This window comes from Chelonia mydas, chromosome 8 (assembly GCF_015237465.2).
Source record: "Chelonia mydas isolate rCheMyd1 chromosome 8, rCheMyd1.pri.v2, whole genome shotgun sequence".
NCBI lineage: Eukaryota > Metazoa > Chordata > Testudines > Cheloniidae > Chelonia > Chelonia mydas.
This window is the reverse complement of record NC_057854.1, coordinates 102,940,277-102,955,869: the sequence shown is the minus strand read 5'-3', so window position 1 is coordinate 102,955,869 and position 15,593 is coordinate 102,940,277. Positions and strand designations below refer to the sequence as shown.

Below are 15,593 nucleotides of genomic sequence, written 5' to 3'. Positions count from 1 at the left end.
GCTTGCTAGCCTCTGCCTCTCGCTCCAAGCCACTTCTGCAACGCTCGGAGGTAGATGTCGTAGGCACCGCCCAGACACGTCCCGCACAGAGCACAGCGACTCAGACCCATTTCCCAGGCCAGGCATTCTCACGCAGCGCCAACGCCCCTCCAATTCGTGCCCTGTTAGCCCAAATACCAACTGACCTCAATTTGACTCCCACCCTCCCAATTTATTCATTGTGAAAATAAACAACAGCACCGAAATTCCAACACAGTTTATATAAAAGGGTAGGAGTGATACATAAACAGTATTAGCTTTTTTTTTCCTTTTATTATTAAACATTAGGTCAAGACAAAAAAGAGAAACAGGCTGAAGAATGATACTTTTGTGGCAACAAATACTGAGTACACCTGGTTTTCCGGTCCACAGCGCAGACACAAATCTCTTTCCAAAATAAAATCAGACAGTAGATCATCAGTCCACATTCTCTAGCTACAAGTCACCTTCCCCACTGGCCCCAGCCCTCCCGACCCTTTTAAAACTAAGACACACTGGACCAGGGGAACACAAAGACACCTGGAATAAGGAAGACCGTCCCTGCCCCACGACAGGTTTGAATCTAGCCCGGATCACTAAGCAGCAGCAGCAGGAGACGGAGTGACACAAATCGGGAAACATGACAAGACCCCTTCGGCCGTCGGGTGTCTGCGTTAGCTGGAGCGACAAAGGCTTGGAAATGGAGAGGAAATGAAAGGACAAAAGTAACCAAAGAAGTCGTGTTCGTGTTCCTGCCCCCCAGTGCAGAAAAGGCAGTCAGCCCCCCACCACGCACACCTCCACGCACCCAGACATCCACTCCTCACACGCCCACACATAGAGAAGGCCAAAAATAGAGATATGTACACTCTGGGCACAACGGCTTCCAGCCCAATGGCTCCGTTCTTTGTGTTTGGTATTCAATCCTTGACCAACCGTTTGCAGAACTTACAAGGGGCAGGGTTCCCGTAACGCCCATCAGCGTCCGCCCAGGTCCGTCCTTTGACTGTCCAGACGCACCGATCTGCCGTCTGCCCTGCCGTTAATCCAGCCTGCCTAGGTGCTGTCTCCCCCAGGGCCGCAACCTCATTGTGGTTCTGCAGAGATTCTGGATTCATTTCGATTTGCCGGTTGCCTCCCTCCCACCCCTCTTCACGTGCCGACAGCACCAGCGATGCCGGCGAAACCTGAGAAATGGTCACGTGTCTCCTCCTCCTTTTTTTAATTAAAAAAAAAAAAGTCCCAGCCCATGACAATTTCAAGTATCCCCCAAATAAAAGACAGAATAATTATAAATAATTATAACTTTACAATTTAATAATTGACACATATACTATAGTATTTACAGTATCATAAATGCTTTTTTTGTTTTTGTTACTTTTAGTAAGCAATCCCTGAGAACAGTTACTCTCGTTTTCTTTACAGATCTTCACGAATGGAGAAGAGGAGTTTCACGTCTCCGCAGGGTGCGTGCGGCGCTGCAAAGCCATCGCTTTTGGGGACGCATGAGGTTTAGTGTTGCGCTTCTCTTTTGCTTTCCATTTTTATTCTTTCCTTTTTCCTTTATGCTTGGCAACCGTGGGACCAGCCGGCGAACGCTTCCTTCAGGAAAGAGGTATTAGATTTCCAGGTTAGCTTTTGGTATTAAATGGTTATACGCTCAGGAGAGTAGGATGCTGAGTAAATTGTTCTTCCCATGCTTGTCTTTTGGTTTGATGTGCCCGAAGAACGTTGGAATCCTCGCAGGATGTGAAACAGTTAAATCCAACAAAAGAACAAAACCCCTCTGGTTTGCCAACTGCCGTTAGATTTTCCTTTCTTTTGCGTGTAGTGCCCCGCCCAACCCTGCCCGTGCCGGCAGGAGCTCACCCAAACCGCTCCCGCACCAGCATCATCAGTTTTTTCTTGCCTTTGTAGATCTGTTTGAGATTGTCTATGAACTGCGCGAACTGGAGGTGGCCGTCCTGGGCCAGGAGGAAGGTCTCCCTGGCTTTGCTGAGGAACTCGATGAACTCGCCGTAGTGCCGGGGGCTGATGTGGGTGAGCCGGGAGTGGGTGGTGTTGATGTAAGCGCTTATCGTGGCGTCCAGCAGCTGGCGCAAGGGGGCCTTGTCGGTGGACATCAGTTTGCCAGAGTTCCTGCGGCCGGGAATGCCGGCCAGGCCCGGGGCTGTCATGGTGCAGCGCCGCAGGATGTCCGACAGCACCGTGGCGCAGTGCACGCTCTTCACCACCAGGGGGATGATGGCCGCCAGCTCGTTCTTGCCCAAGGAGTGGCTCAGTGCGCAGGCCCACAGGACGTCGTTGATGGCCGGGTGGGTGTCCTGGTTGTAGGCCAGGTTGAGGTGAGTCATGGCCAGCGAGGCCAGTTTGAAGGCCCGCAGCGGGTAGCCCCGGTGCTCCATGTAGCGGGCGATGGTGAAGAGCTGCGAGTAGGTCATGCCGGTGGCGGCGGCGTCGATGACGATCTGGTAGGCCGTCTCGAAGGCGATGTGGTCTTTCTCGCACAGCGTGAGGGCGGAGAGGGCGCAGTTCTGGGGGTCCTTCATGGCGCACTGCAGGGCCAGGGTGCGGGCGCAGCCGGCCAGCTCCTCGCGCTGCGGGTAGTCCAGGCTCAGCCGCAGGATGGTGTTGTGGGACATCACCGTGGCCGCCACGATGCTGGTGGCTTCCGTGGGGGTGAAGAGCGTGTACCAGTTCTGCAGGATGCTGAGCAGCGCCCGCACACCTGCCGGACAGGAACACGCCATCAGCGCAGGCTCGGCGCTCCAACGGGGCAGGCGCCTAAATCCTCTAGGGGCTCTGCCGGGCCCAGAATGCTGAGCAATCCCAGCTCCCTCCGCTCTGCCTGGGACCTGGGATCGCTCAGCGCGGCCGACAAGTGGGCCACTTCTCATCCGAGCCCGGGGGGGAGGGGGGGGGACCTGAGAGCCTGGGCGGGGAGGACCTGGGAGCCTGGGTTGAGTGCACTGGCTTGGATATACAGGGACAACCAGATGCCAATGCGCTGCAGACAGAGAAATCGCTCCAGAGCTTCAGGCCAATGTTCTGAAGCGAAGCTCGAATCCCACACAGTGCAAGAGCACAGCCGCGTCCCCATGAATGGGAGCCGGAGCCAGCAAACGCCAGGGCCCCACGGGTTACAAGCTCCCCTCCAGGAGTCCTACAGTTCCCACCACGGCCCTCCGCTCAAGGGCTGAGTGCTGACAGCTCAGGGTCCGACTGATGGCGAGATCTGGGGTCAGGAAGGAATTTTCCCCCAGGGCAGGTTGGCTGGAAGCTTGGGGAGAAGGCGGGGGGAGGGGAGGTTGCATTCCTCTGCTGCACAGGATGTGGGTCACCTGCCAGGATCATCTGGGCACGTTTCAGCTACTCAATGCCCTGCCACTGCAGGGGCCACGGGCACTGGTGCCCACCGGTCTCTGCCTCTGACAGTCTGTCTGACCCGACTGGCTGGGCTCAGCACAGGGGCGACTGGGGCAGGTTCTCCAGCCTGGGCCATAATTCAGTGGTCCCGTCTCCCGAAACGCCATGAAATCTACTGACGTCCCACCCCGTCGCTCAGTGGACTCGCCTGAGCAAGCCCCTCCCCGGCCCTTTGCCGGGGGAAAGGGCAGGCACTGGTCAAAGGGACAGGGAGTGGAGCAGAGACCCAGCCCCTCCTGGGGGGCCGGGACAGCGTCTGGCGGGGCTGCAGTGACCAGCGGTACCCACCCACTTCCGTCGCACAGGTGACCAGCCACCGCACCATCTCCCTTCGTCTCCAATTCAGGGTGGACAGAGTCATCCGCATGACCTAGGAGACAGAAAAGAGTTACGAGCCCTCCCCTTCATCCCTGCTTCCCCCCGCAGGGCGCCGCTAACTCCGGCCTCACTCCCGGCCCAGCCCTGCAGGCGGAACGGCTCATGCCAATTGGATGCCTACTCGAAATGGTGCCCGATGCATCTCCAGACTCGCCACGGCTGGGAGTGGAGCCAGGACAGCCCCGTGCCCTAGGCCACGGAAAGGCGGCATCAGAGGGGCAGCGAATTGCTCCAAACCAAACTGCCAATATTTGCCAAGCTTGCCCCGGTTTGACACTATATAGTTACTGCCACATGGGGACTGGCCCCTTAGTGAGGGGCGCTGGGGCCAGCCCCACCCTGGCCAAGCTTAAATAGCTGCTTCCCTGCCTGAGGCAGGAGGGTCTGACTGGACAGCCGGGCCTCATCCCAGGGCTCAGGGAGCCCAGGCTGGGATGGGGAGCGACAAGGAGCCGGCAGACTCTGGAGGAAGGCCCTGACCCACACTGTGCAGGAGGCCCAGGGCTGGGAAAGCTGCCAGGGGCTGAGAGCAGCACTCCAAGGGAACCCGCCTGGGGGCTGCAGAGGACAGACTCTCACAGGCAGCCCAGGAAGGGGTGGGGAACTGGGCCCAGCAGGCGAGCTGAGGGGAATCCCCCAAAGGGCTGACGGACTTGGTTTGTTGGGACTTTTCAGTCAGACTGCTCCTCCCCTGGAAGGGGCTACATTTGTGACCTGGCCGGAGGGCTAAGTCCCATCTCCAGCACTGACCAGTTAGTCTCTAAGGTGCCACAAGTCCTCCTTTTCTTTTTGCGAATACAGACTAACACGGCTGCTACTCTAAAACCTCAGGGAAGGAAACTGAGGCGAGGAGCCTGCAGTGCCACACTCAGCCAGCAGAGGACACTGCAGGGCAGGCACCCCTACGACAGTTCCGTTCAACACCCTCCAAACAAGGTCTTCCTCCAGCCCTCGGCACTGCTGCCCACTTGTCCGGGGAAGGACCCAGCCAGACTGCCTCAGAACTGGGCCACCCAAAGCAGCGGCTGGGTTAGCCTCCGAAGACGACACGTTTCTCCTCTCTGTGGCCTCCTCCCCTACCTGCAGCCCCAGCTCAAGCGCCACATTGAGCAGGGTGGTGTCGGGGTTGCTGTCCGCGGGCGTGGCGATCTTAAAGGCGTCCTGGGCCAGCTTGAAGATCAAGGACGAGGAGTGGATGTTCTTCTGTATTGCTTCCAGGACGGTGCGTAACCTCAGCATGTCACCTGCACGCACAGGAGGGACGGGTCGGAAAGTCAGTCCCTGCCCCGCCAGGGCCCGCACCCCCTCCAGGCTCCTTCCAGTTTGTTTCCACTTCGATTCGCATCTTCCCAACTCTGGAGGTGCCTAATTCCCAGTGATTTCCCAGGGGTGAGGCCACACACAGCTCAGACTGCCTCTGTGTTTGCAGCCACTCAGCTGCAGAACGGTCAGCCCTCTGTGCGGCTACCGGGCTCTGCGGGGGGCGAGGTGACGCGACCATCATGGTCCCGTCTGTCCTGATCGTCTCTCGCTCAGCCCGCTCAGAGTGGGGCCCAGAGAGCGCACACAAAACCCAGTGCATCATGGACTCTCCTGACGGGGCTTCTCCGAACAGAGCTGGAGAGCTCCGGCTGGCGGGAGCACAGGGGCCAGTGCAGTTCGCAACACAGCGTGGAAGTGGGATTTCTCTGTGAAACGCGGCTGGTGAAAAGGGTGTCGGCTCGCTGCGCAGGCTTGGGGCAGGGCTTGCTGACAGGAGCGCACAGCCAGCTGGGGGGTGACTCTACCCTGCACCAGCTGCCCACGCGCTAATTGTCTGCACAGACCCCACCAATGCACACTAACAGTTTTCATGCACTTGGATACTCCTGTTTCATAGAGGACAAGATCAAAGCACATTAGTGAACTAGTGATGAGCCTCAGGAGCCACCCCCGCGCCCAGGCTGCTGCCAGGTCAATGTTTGTGCAGACAGGCCCTCGGGGTCCCCACCGCTGACCGGACCAAGGGCAAGTTGTTACTCTGGGCTCCTTTTAGCCCCGTGGGAATCGGCACAGCCTAGAGCAATGGACCCCGAACTGTGAGGTGCCCCCCCCAGGGGGGCACAGAGGAACATTAGTGGGGGCGCAGCAGGGGCTGGGATGGAGCGCCACCCAGCCCTGCTCTGCCCCCAGCCCCAGCTTCAGCCCCCAGCTCCCGGGCGTGGCCCAGCCCCCAGCTCTGACTGTGGCCTTCCCCAGCTGTGGCTCCACTCCCGGCCCCAACTCCAGGGGAGGGGCGCAGCCAGATTCCATTACTGGTAAGTGATGGTTGGGGGGTGGGGGTGGGGTTTGGGGACCAGTGGCCTAGAGACTGGAGTCTGTTCCGGTTCTTACCTCCTCAGCAGAATTGTTCACTACACTCCAATTCCTGTCATGGGGGAGGGGAGGGAAAGGATCCGAAAAGATCCAGTATGTATATTGCAGCGTGGCCACCGATAACTACAGACCCCTGATACAACAGAAACACACTCCGGACCCTTACAGCCAGTCCCAGGGTGTCACAGTGTGTACGAGTCCATCCCATGTACGATCAGCTACATCGTCTGTCACTTCATAACGCCATGTCCTTTCCATTTCATCCCACATTTCTACTAGAAACGTTCCCCGGCCCGTGGCACGCTACGGCTGTTTGGTGGCCAACGCGTTCACAGACAGGGCAAGCGCATTCGTATTCTGTTAGCCTCGGAAAGCACACAGCGCTCTGGAGTAACCTCCACGCACTGATACCACAACTCCAGGTGCACGACACAACACACCACTGGCGGGAGAACATTAGGGCGAGTTCCCCCCTCACATGCTGTACAGCCCCCACTCCAGGAAGTTCAGTGAACTCCGGAAGAGCTGCAATGTGGTGAGTTTTCTTTTCACTGTTTTTGTAGCTCATGCACCTTTCCCAGCTACGGTTCCATCCACCCCACTCAGCTCCAAACCCGATCCTTCATTCCACGGTCCTGGGATCAGAGATCTCAAAGCTGAACATTTCTGCATAAGGAATACGGTCTCTTCAGCTGCTTTTCCTATCCACACTCGGCCGAACGTACCCAGCTCACTCCATGTGGAAAGAGCTGGTGGGATTTGCCTTCAGCTGTAAACAGATACGTTCAGAGGTGACCAAACCTCATCACTGCTCCTTAACTGTTCCTAGGACAGATGAATCAAACCCCTCCCTCTGTGCTTTGATCTCAGGCTCTAGCTCGTCTATCCACGGCCTGACCATCAGCCATGAAATCGGAATTTTTTCCATTCAAGAGTCTGCCCAGATAAAGGGCCTCCTACTGATAATAAAGTCCCGATACAATTAACCGATGTGGTTAATTCTTAACTTTAGATACACTAAGAAAGAAAGTGACTTGCCACAGGAACACCTTCCATCTTCTGCTATGAGCTGCTGGGTTCAGCCTGGCTATGGGTTGAACTAAAGTCCTGTGAATGTGCCCGTTACATAAGATAGCCATGCGACAGTGAAGGGGCCACTCATAAACTAGTCTGTCCAGAAACTAGCACCGGGGGAGGGCTTGGCAGGCCCGTGTGTAAAAAGACCAGCTGGGGGCAGACTCAGAGAGACAGAGGCAAAAGCAAGAAAGCCAAGCAGCAGCTGGGAGCACAATGGGCCCGTGGAAAAGGCTAAAGAGAGTTTTCTGGCTCTGGGGTGGGCTAAGGCGGCTTGGGGGAAGTAAGCTAAGAAACGATTCCTTTTGTCTCTGGCTTCTCTTGCGTTTGGAGAAGCAGGACTTCGTACCTTCCCTGTAGGTAAACCGAGCTGCATCAAAGAATGTGCCAGACGTCATTGTCAGTTTCTACCCTCAGCTGGAACATGCCCCCACCACTCGTGACACCCCTTCTTTTGTCCCATAAGCCCTGTCCAAGCGTGAGCACCAAGGAAGAACTTGCCACTCGCTGAAGTAAATGGAAAGACACCTGCTGGCTTCACCGGGCTTTGGATCCAGTTCGGGCTGAGTGTTGGAAATTTGCAGCAAGAGCTCTCCACCCACACCTGCCTGGATGGAGGAAAACTCCGTGTCAATTGCAGGGTCAGGCTCTGCCTTTGGTAACGCCTGGGGCCCCTCATCAGCCTTCCCCGGGGATGACATGGATAACAGAGGGCAGAATGCAAAGACAATGGGATTGCACAGCGGTCAATTTCACCGCAAAACCTAGCATACTAGCGATGACGACAGCCCAGAAGGAACCCTGTTTGGGTCCCAGCTCGAGTTTCTAGGGCTGGCAGTTAAAGAAACATCTCTTTTCTGCACACAGCCCATTAGCCGTGGAGGCTCGGAGATGCAATCCACCAGGAATGATGAAAAGTGACTAAAAATGTGCAGAGCAGAACTGGACTTGAAAACAAAAAGAAATTTCAAATGACAAATGATTAAAACTATCTTCTGCCCCCTCTGCAGCAGTCACTGCAGTGACGGGGACTCGTGAGCCAAGCCTCCTCAGACGACCAGATGTAAAAACGGAAAGCCATGTGTCGGAAAGACGGCAATGAAACGGGATTGAATACGGACATGCTCCAGCATTTGAACATTTGGGGGGAAAATGTGGGAGCTGGAAGAAAAACAAAAATCAAACTCAAGTGGCCTTTTTGTCCTCGTGGAGGACTTATTATCCCACCTGGCTAAAGGAGAACACGCACAATAAATAAATAAAATCCCTCGTTTACTGGGCTCAGCTTTCCATGAGATCACAGGGAGGTGAGAGCAAACCAGAGCCCTAAGAATGGAAAAACCGGAAAAAGCAAGAAGGGGATGGGAAAACGAACGGCTGCAAATAGTTCTGATGTTGGCTGCCATTTCACCAGGCTAGTGAAGGAACGGGAGAACATTCCTGTTCCGAACGGCTGCTAGGAGCTGGGATTTTACTGCACTGAGTGACACTGTTATCGATACACAGCAGAAGCCTGTCAACTGTCTCTGATTTCAAGCCCTCTAAGCACATCACGGCCTGTCACCCATCTGCCTGATACCACGATTTATTTGCTTCCCTGTCCAGCCTGGCCTGGGGGGTTGGTCTGGTTTCCTGTCAAATGAAAATTTCATAAATACGAAGTAAAAAGCCCATTTGCCTTCCTGTCTCGTCAGCATGCCCCAGCTCAATAGATCCCGGCCAGCGGTTTTACAATTTCTGCAGCTGGGACCCCAGCGACGGGGTGGCAGTGCACGCCACCCCTCAGTGGCTTAGGTACGGTGCGACCTTGCTGAAACCCACACGCTGCTTCCACCTTCCAAAACCGCATGGAGAAAAATCACCCCAACGCTCGCTGTCTGCTTGCAGGAAGCAACACAAAGAGAACATACTGAGTGCAGAGAGATGGACGCCCTCACCCCCACCTTCTAGCCCCCCTCCCCTTCACTCCCAGGATGGGTGCCTCAGAGGCCCTGAGGTTCTTCCTTTGTATCTTCTGCCTTCCTGGGCTTCGCACTGCAGCCCCCAGCCTCTTAGAATGGACAGGACACGCGAGCAGAGGCTGTCAGTGCCATTCACCCAGCTGGGAGAGACACGCCCCAGCACGCTCAGCCAGAGAACTGGAGACAAGTCCCGCTGAAGTCAACAAGGATCTTTCCATCAATTCCAGGTCGGGCCCCAGGAGAAACTGAACCCGTCTGCCCCCTGGCACTGAGCAACACCTACCCCCCAGCCACCCCTGGCTGTGCACTGCACACACTAGTGCTACCTGGGCCGCGAGGACGAGGCCAGCGCAGGATGGACTGCCAAACCTGACAACGCGACCGCTGGAATGCAAACAGCCATCACGGACGGCTGATCAGGAAAAGGATTTGGGACCACGGCCCCAAGCAACACAGGACTTCTAAGATTTCCTTTTTCAGCATCTCCCTCACCTGCCCGTGTTCCTAGTCCTGGGGTGAGCCATGGGGGAGGAGGGGTCTCACCTTCGAGATGGTCCCACGTCCCACTCCCCTCTCCCTGCCACACTGGAGGCCACGTGGGTGATTCTCTTCCCAGTACTGCGCTCGCAGATCCCTAGCAGCTCACGGTCCCTCCCACCTGCCTCCCAAATCACGGGGGAGTTTGCCACATGCCTCTGGAGTCTGTCTGCTCCAGCCAAGTTCATCTGAAAGAGCCCCCCGCTAAGGGTGCCGGCTCTGCTACCCAGTCTGACACGAAACCGTCCGCTCAGGTGCAAGACGGGCCCCGCACCCACCTTTAGCTGCAGTCAGCATGGTGGAGGCCAGTTCACACTGTTGCGATTCCAAGTGGCCCAGGGTAAACCACCGTGGGTACCTGCTGGGCACGACCGACACCAGGTGGTGAGGGTGCGTGACGTCTCCGGAGGGAGCGGTCGTCTCCAGCACGGGCAGCCTAGGAGAGACAGGAGAAGGCTAGTCAGAGGTTCTCTGCCAACTCAAAGCCCTGCCCCTTCCTTCGCTGCTTGCTCCCCCCAGGCAACGAGGAGGGCTGATTGCAGGCAGCCTGGTGCACCAGCGGGTTCAGCGAGCTCTTTCAAAGCACCAAGCTGCATTCCAGGCGTGCGACAACTCCCGAGGCTGCACGTGGAACACATGGGCGCAAGGATCAATTTCAAACAGACTTGAAAGGGAGCCGAAAGCCGGCAAGTGATTTATAAACTTGCAAGGAAAACACAAGCTGGAAAAGCTCACTTGGGGCTCCTTTCATCTTCGGGCTAAGTGGAGCTTTCAGGCAAATCATCTGGTTCCTCTTAAACCGGAGGGCTGGGATCAGAAGTAGCACCACATTTCTCCAAGGCCCCTGCAGTGGATTTGGGTTACCTGCTCGCGTGTGAATATCCCAAAGCCGTAGACATTCCGGGTGACAGGAAACCACAGGGTCCCCCCACCCGCCCAGCACCCAAACCCAGGTGCTACTGGGCGTGACTACAAGTGACAGATGTGGCATTGCTCTTCTAGCAGGTAAACGGCTGCCAGGGGACGGGACCGCCACAGCCGCTAAGCTAGAGTTTGCAGCCACGTCTGCAAGCCACCATTCGGACCAGACAGCAAACTGTCTGCTGGCCCAAGACAATGCAGTGCCGGTTACTCCGTCTCCAGGAAGGCGAAGTTATGCATCAGTAGTTCAGCCCGAAAGGGAATTCCAGACCAGCCGGGTTATGGAAGAAGGGAGGCCAAGTGGAGCAAAAGGCAGAAGATGTGTAAGCAGGGCCTGCCCCTACTCCTCCAGTGAAAGCTAGGGAGGTCCCAGCCCAGATCAGAGACCCCAGCACAAGGGCAAGGTGTCAGCTGGGAGAAGAGAGAGTCCCACAAACTCAGTTCCGGGGGAGTAATTTTCCATTGACGTTCATCCCTCTCTTCACCCGTCTGATGCTAAACTCCAGCCTGCGAGCGGACGGAGCCAGAGGAGAGGGCTTGTCTAGCTGTGTAACACACCCAGCAGGAACAGCAATTCCGAGGGCCAAAACCACGAGTAGAACAAATCCCAGTGCAGACCTGCCGGCCGAGATCAAATCCCTGGGGCCAGGGGAGGACGGGGGCTGACAGGCAGCGCAGAAAGCGGGAGCCTGCCCATCAGGGGGCTGGCCCCTGGAGGGTCCTTTCTGCCAGTTGTCCTGCCACCGTCAGTGCAGGGTCAGCTGGGTACCCAGCTCTGACTGCTCTCTCTCCTAGCTGGGCTTTTCTGTTCTCGACCCTCCTCTCAATCACTCTTCAAAGAAGGAGCTGGATGCAGAGAACAGGGTCTCTGCTTCCAGGCGAGGAGGCCCAGCAGGGCTGGGGGGCAGAGTCTGCCCTGAGATCTCCTCTGCCTTTCACTCTCCTTGCGCCGTGGGAGATGGCGCTGCAGGATGCAGATGCGGGGGAAGGACCCGGCGCGCCGATGGATGCAGCCGGTGCCCGGGTCCTTTCCCCAGCACCTTCGCCCAGCTCAGCAGATGGGGCGGTTTCCATGGGAGGAAATCGTCTGCTGCAGGGTAAGCATTTTCTCAGATGAGCAGAACCTAATCTTGGCCGTCACAAGCTCCCTGCAGCGGCTCCCGAGCAAACCAATACTGACCAGACTCGGGTCAGAGAAGCAGGGGGGGAATATCGTGCGTGACGTCGCTGTTCTTGAGATCGGATCAAAACCAACCCCAGGCGAAGAAATGCCCACAAACCTCATGGCCCGGAGCGCCAGCTTATAGGCCAGGTCTGCGTCGTGAGGCAGCAAGGCGGAGAACAGGTACTTCGCAAAGGTGTGCATGGGAACACTCTCCCGATGGATCACTTCCCCCAGGCCGCTGAAGGGACCACCTGCAGGACAGCAAAGCCACGTCAGCCACTGTACCAGAGCCTCCGCCAGGGGCCGCGCCGCTCAGCCAGACAGCTTCCCACCAGCCACGCTAGGACCAGGGACCAGAGCCGGCTACGGAGAGCCTCTCGGGTCTGAATTCCTCAGGGGCTTGGGGAATGCGCTCAGCACCGATCTCCACAGTCCCTTCGAGGCGAGCACTCCGGGGTTATCTGAGCAGCAAGAACAAGCCAGTCCCTGGCCCGTTCCCCTAGACTGGGGTGCTGAGGGTGGCCATAGGCCCTCGTGCCTGGCAGGAGGAAGTTACCAGTCATGCACCCAGCTAATGGTATAATCCTGTACAGCCTGGTCCCCAAACTTTTCAGGGTCATGCCCCCTTACTCCTGTCTGCCACCACATCGGGAGCCAGGGCCGGGAGCGGGGCGACACAGACAGGGTAAGGGGGCCAAGGCTGGGGCTGCAGTTGAGGGCAGGTCTGGGGCTGGAAGTGGGGCTGGGAATGAAGCTGCAGCCAGGGCCCAAGTCTGGGAATGGAGGTGGAGTCGGGGCTGGGAGCGGAGGTGAAGCCGGGTCTGGGGGTGGAGCTGGGCGGGTGGGGCTGGGAACGGGGCTGGGAATGGAGGTGGAGCCAGGGCTGGGAGTGAAGCCAGGGCCGGGGCTGGGAATGGAGGTGGAGCTGGGGCTGGGAGTGAAGCCGAAAACCAAGGCTGGGGGTGGGGCCGGGAATGGAGGTGAAACCGGGGCTGGGGATGGAGCTGGGCAGGTGGGGCTGGGAATGGGGCTGGGAGACAGGAGCAGGGCTGGGTTGCACTCCTTCCCTTCCCTCCCCTCCCCTTCCCGGGGGCTGGCCCGGGCCCCACCATGCCCCCCAAACGTTCCTCTGTGCCCCCCTGGGGGGCGTGCCCCACAATTTGGGGCCCACAGCTGCATAGGGACTGAAGGACGGTTCAAACACCAGGCTGGCAGCCTCAGGCTGAATGACCCTGGTAACATTGGGGCTTGGCAGCAGATTATTACTGGTGCCTTGTTGAAGCCCTGGCCCAGCAGGCGACCCTCCGCCGTAATCCGGCTCTTCGGTCCCCTGGGCTCCTGTACCGTGAGCAAAGGGAACGCGTCTTCTCCCAGGCCGGCCTTTCAACACCACCACCAGCTGCTCAGTGCAGCCCAGCTCCCCCTCACCTTCCAGCAGCAAGATACACTGCTTCCGAAGGGTCTGCACCAGCACCGCCTCCAGCTCCAGCTCCTGCAGCCGGGCGATGATCTGCTCTTCATTGTGGCACACTTTATCCTGCGCATACAGCCCCTCGGGCATCACCCTCTGCTGCCCCATCCCCATCAGAGCCACCTCCAAGGCCAGGGACAGGTAGGACTCGCCGCTGTCCTGGCAGCCCGTCGCCACAGGCACATGCCGATACACTGGGGGCTTGGAGTCGCCGGCATCTAGAGGGGAAGGCAGTGGCTAGGGTGAGAAATGAGAATGACCTGGGAAAGAACCCAGCATGAAACCCAAGCCCAGCGCCCCTCTTCCCCGCCCCCAAACCCTGTGCCAGGGTTCTCTCATTGCTTACGCTCGGTTCCGCAGAGATCGAGCCCAAAGGAGCGAGCCCGCGTGGGAGGACACTGACCTGCATTTCTGACCCGGCGCTCGGCTGCTGGGGAAGGACTTGGCGTTGCTCGTTTGACCGACGGAAAACCCAGCCTGACCCTCACAGTTCTGACTCCACGTGCCAACGCAACAGGCCGGGCCATGAGCGTCCTCCCCACTTTTACCAGCCATGGGGAAACAAGCCAAGTTGGACTAGAACACGTGCAACGTGCCACGGAGCAACTCCACGCAACGTGCTAGAAGGGCCACGTGTCCCGGGGCGACCTCGCCCAACTCTGGGGCGTGGCTGTTCCGCTCTCGGCTGACTGCCGCAGCCTGCGGCCACCCTGCCCCTCGGTGGCGCCACGTTCTCCCTCTCCGCATGACAGTTCACAGATTCCCAGGCCAGGATGGTTGTGCCATCTCCTCTGACCTCCTCTACAGCACAGGCCAGAGACCTGCCCCCAAATAACTCCAGGGCAGAGCCTTTAGAGAAACATCCCGTCGGGCTTTACAAACGGTCAGGGATGGAGACTCCACTGCAACCCTGGGGAAACTGTTCAGCTGGTTAATGACTCTCACTGTTAAAAACCGATGCCCTATTTCCCGTCCGAGTTTGTCTCGCTTCAGCTCCCAGCCACTGGATCCTGTCAGACCTTCCTCTGCTAGACGGCAGAGCCCATTGTTAGATATTTGTTCCCCACGTAGGTACTTACAGGCTGTGATCAACCCACCCCTGAACCTTCTGGCAGGCTAAACAGACTGAACTCTGAGCCTGTCGCGGTACCTCACGGCACCTTCTCTTCCTCTGCAAGTGGAGAGACAGGAGAGCTGGGAGCGAGCGAGACTGAGCCGTGGGATGAGAAGAGGCTGGAGAACCAGGAGGGAGTCTGAGGAGACGACACAGAGGGAGACCCGAAGCGTACAACAGCAGGGGAGCCGTTAGCTCTGTCTTGGATTCAGCAGCTGACAAGCTGGAGCTCTGGAAGTTTAACTCACTGGTCTGGACGGGGAAAGACTTGGATACCTGAAATTTCAAGGCAATTTTCCTCTTCTAATCTACAAGCCTCCGTCAAGGTGAGGAACAAGCAGCCAACGGGGTTCAGAGGGTGCCCGACCCAGCCCTCCAGGTTTGTGATGGTGGTGGCTCCTCTCTGCAGCAATTCTGGGGACGGCACAGAAGCAGAGGGTTAAGATACAGAAACGCTGAGGATTCTCGAGGCAAGTGGAAGGCCTGAAGCCGCGGCAGCAGATCACTGACTCATTCCATTTTCTCCGAGCGGCCCGCGCAGGTTGGGAACGAAACCTGGCGGGAAGGCACGGGAGAAACGGCACCAGCGTGCTCCAGCAGCGTTTCTCACCAACCAGGCCCAGAGAGCTCCTGGACACAGCTAAGGAAGGCAGCCAGCTGGTCCCTGGTATCAAAACAGTTGAGAAACATGGTGCGAGAGGCCTATAAACGGGAGCCCTATAAACAGCTCGTTCACATATTTTACAAACCCTGGGGGCTGGTCTCCTGAGCAGTGACCCATGGTTACTAGTCACCCCAGCAGGACTCAGCTCCACGCAAGGGGAAGTGGGATCGCAGAGCTGCTCCCACAGGTGCAGCACGTGACTCAGGAACGCCAGCAGGAATGTCTCTGGGAGGCACAGGACTGTCTACAAACGCTTTCCCCCCCTCCCAGACATGCCGTTCTGGGGTCAAGGCCAGGCCACGGCAATCCAAGCTATCCAATATCAAAGGCTATTCGGGCATTTTTCAGATCTGAAAACCTGGTGTCAAATGCTGCTGGGATCAAACAGACCCACCGGGCTAGCGTTCTGGTGGGCAGTGCTCTGCATCAAACACCCTGCAGCATTGGCAGTGCCCGGCAGAGAACAGATCAGCTCCGTGGCATCCATGCTCTCGGCATTCAGCAGCATC

The 15,593-nt window shown here is 57.6% G+C and overlaps 1 protein-coding gene across 2 annotated transcripts in view; it reads right to left on the bottom strand.

Annotated features, from left to right (window-relative positions):
* Positions 1-241: 241 nt before the first annotated feature.
* Positions 242-15,593, bottom strand: part of ZSWIM5 (zinc finger SWIM-type containing 5) — a 149,078-nt gene continuing 133,726 nt past the window's right edge. For both annotated transcript variants that reach the window (XM_037906653.2, XM_043552497.1), the window contains exons 8-14: positions 14,697-14,834; positions 13,264-13,524; positions 11,951-12,086; positions 10,028-10,185; positions 4,903-5,066; positions 3,733-3,814; positions 242-2,746 (exon numbers count right to left, since the gene is read on the bottom strand). In XM_037906653.2, coding sequence (XP_037762581.2) covers positions 1,884-2,746; positions 3,733-3,814; positions 4,903-5,066; positions 10,028-10,185; positions 11,951-12,086; positions 13,264-13,524; positions 14,697-14,834 — 1,802 coding nt within the window. In that variant the 3' untranslated portion in view covers positions 242-1,883. The remainder of the gene's footprint in view (positions 2,747-3,732; positions 3,815-4,902; positions 5,067-10,027; positions 10,186-11,950; positions 12,087-13,263; positions 13,525-14,696; positions 14,835-15,593) is intronic.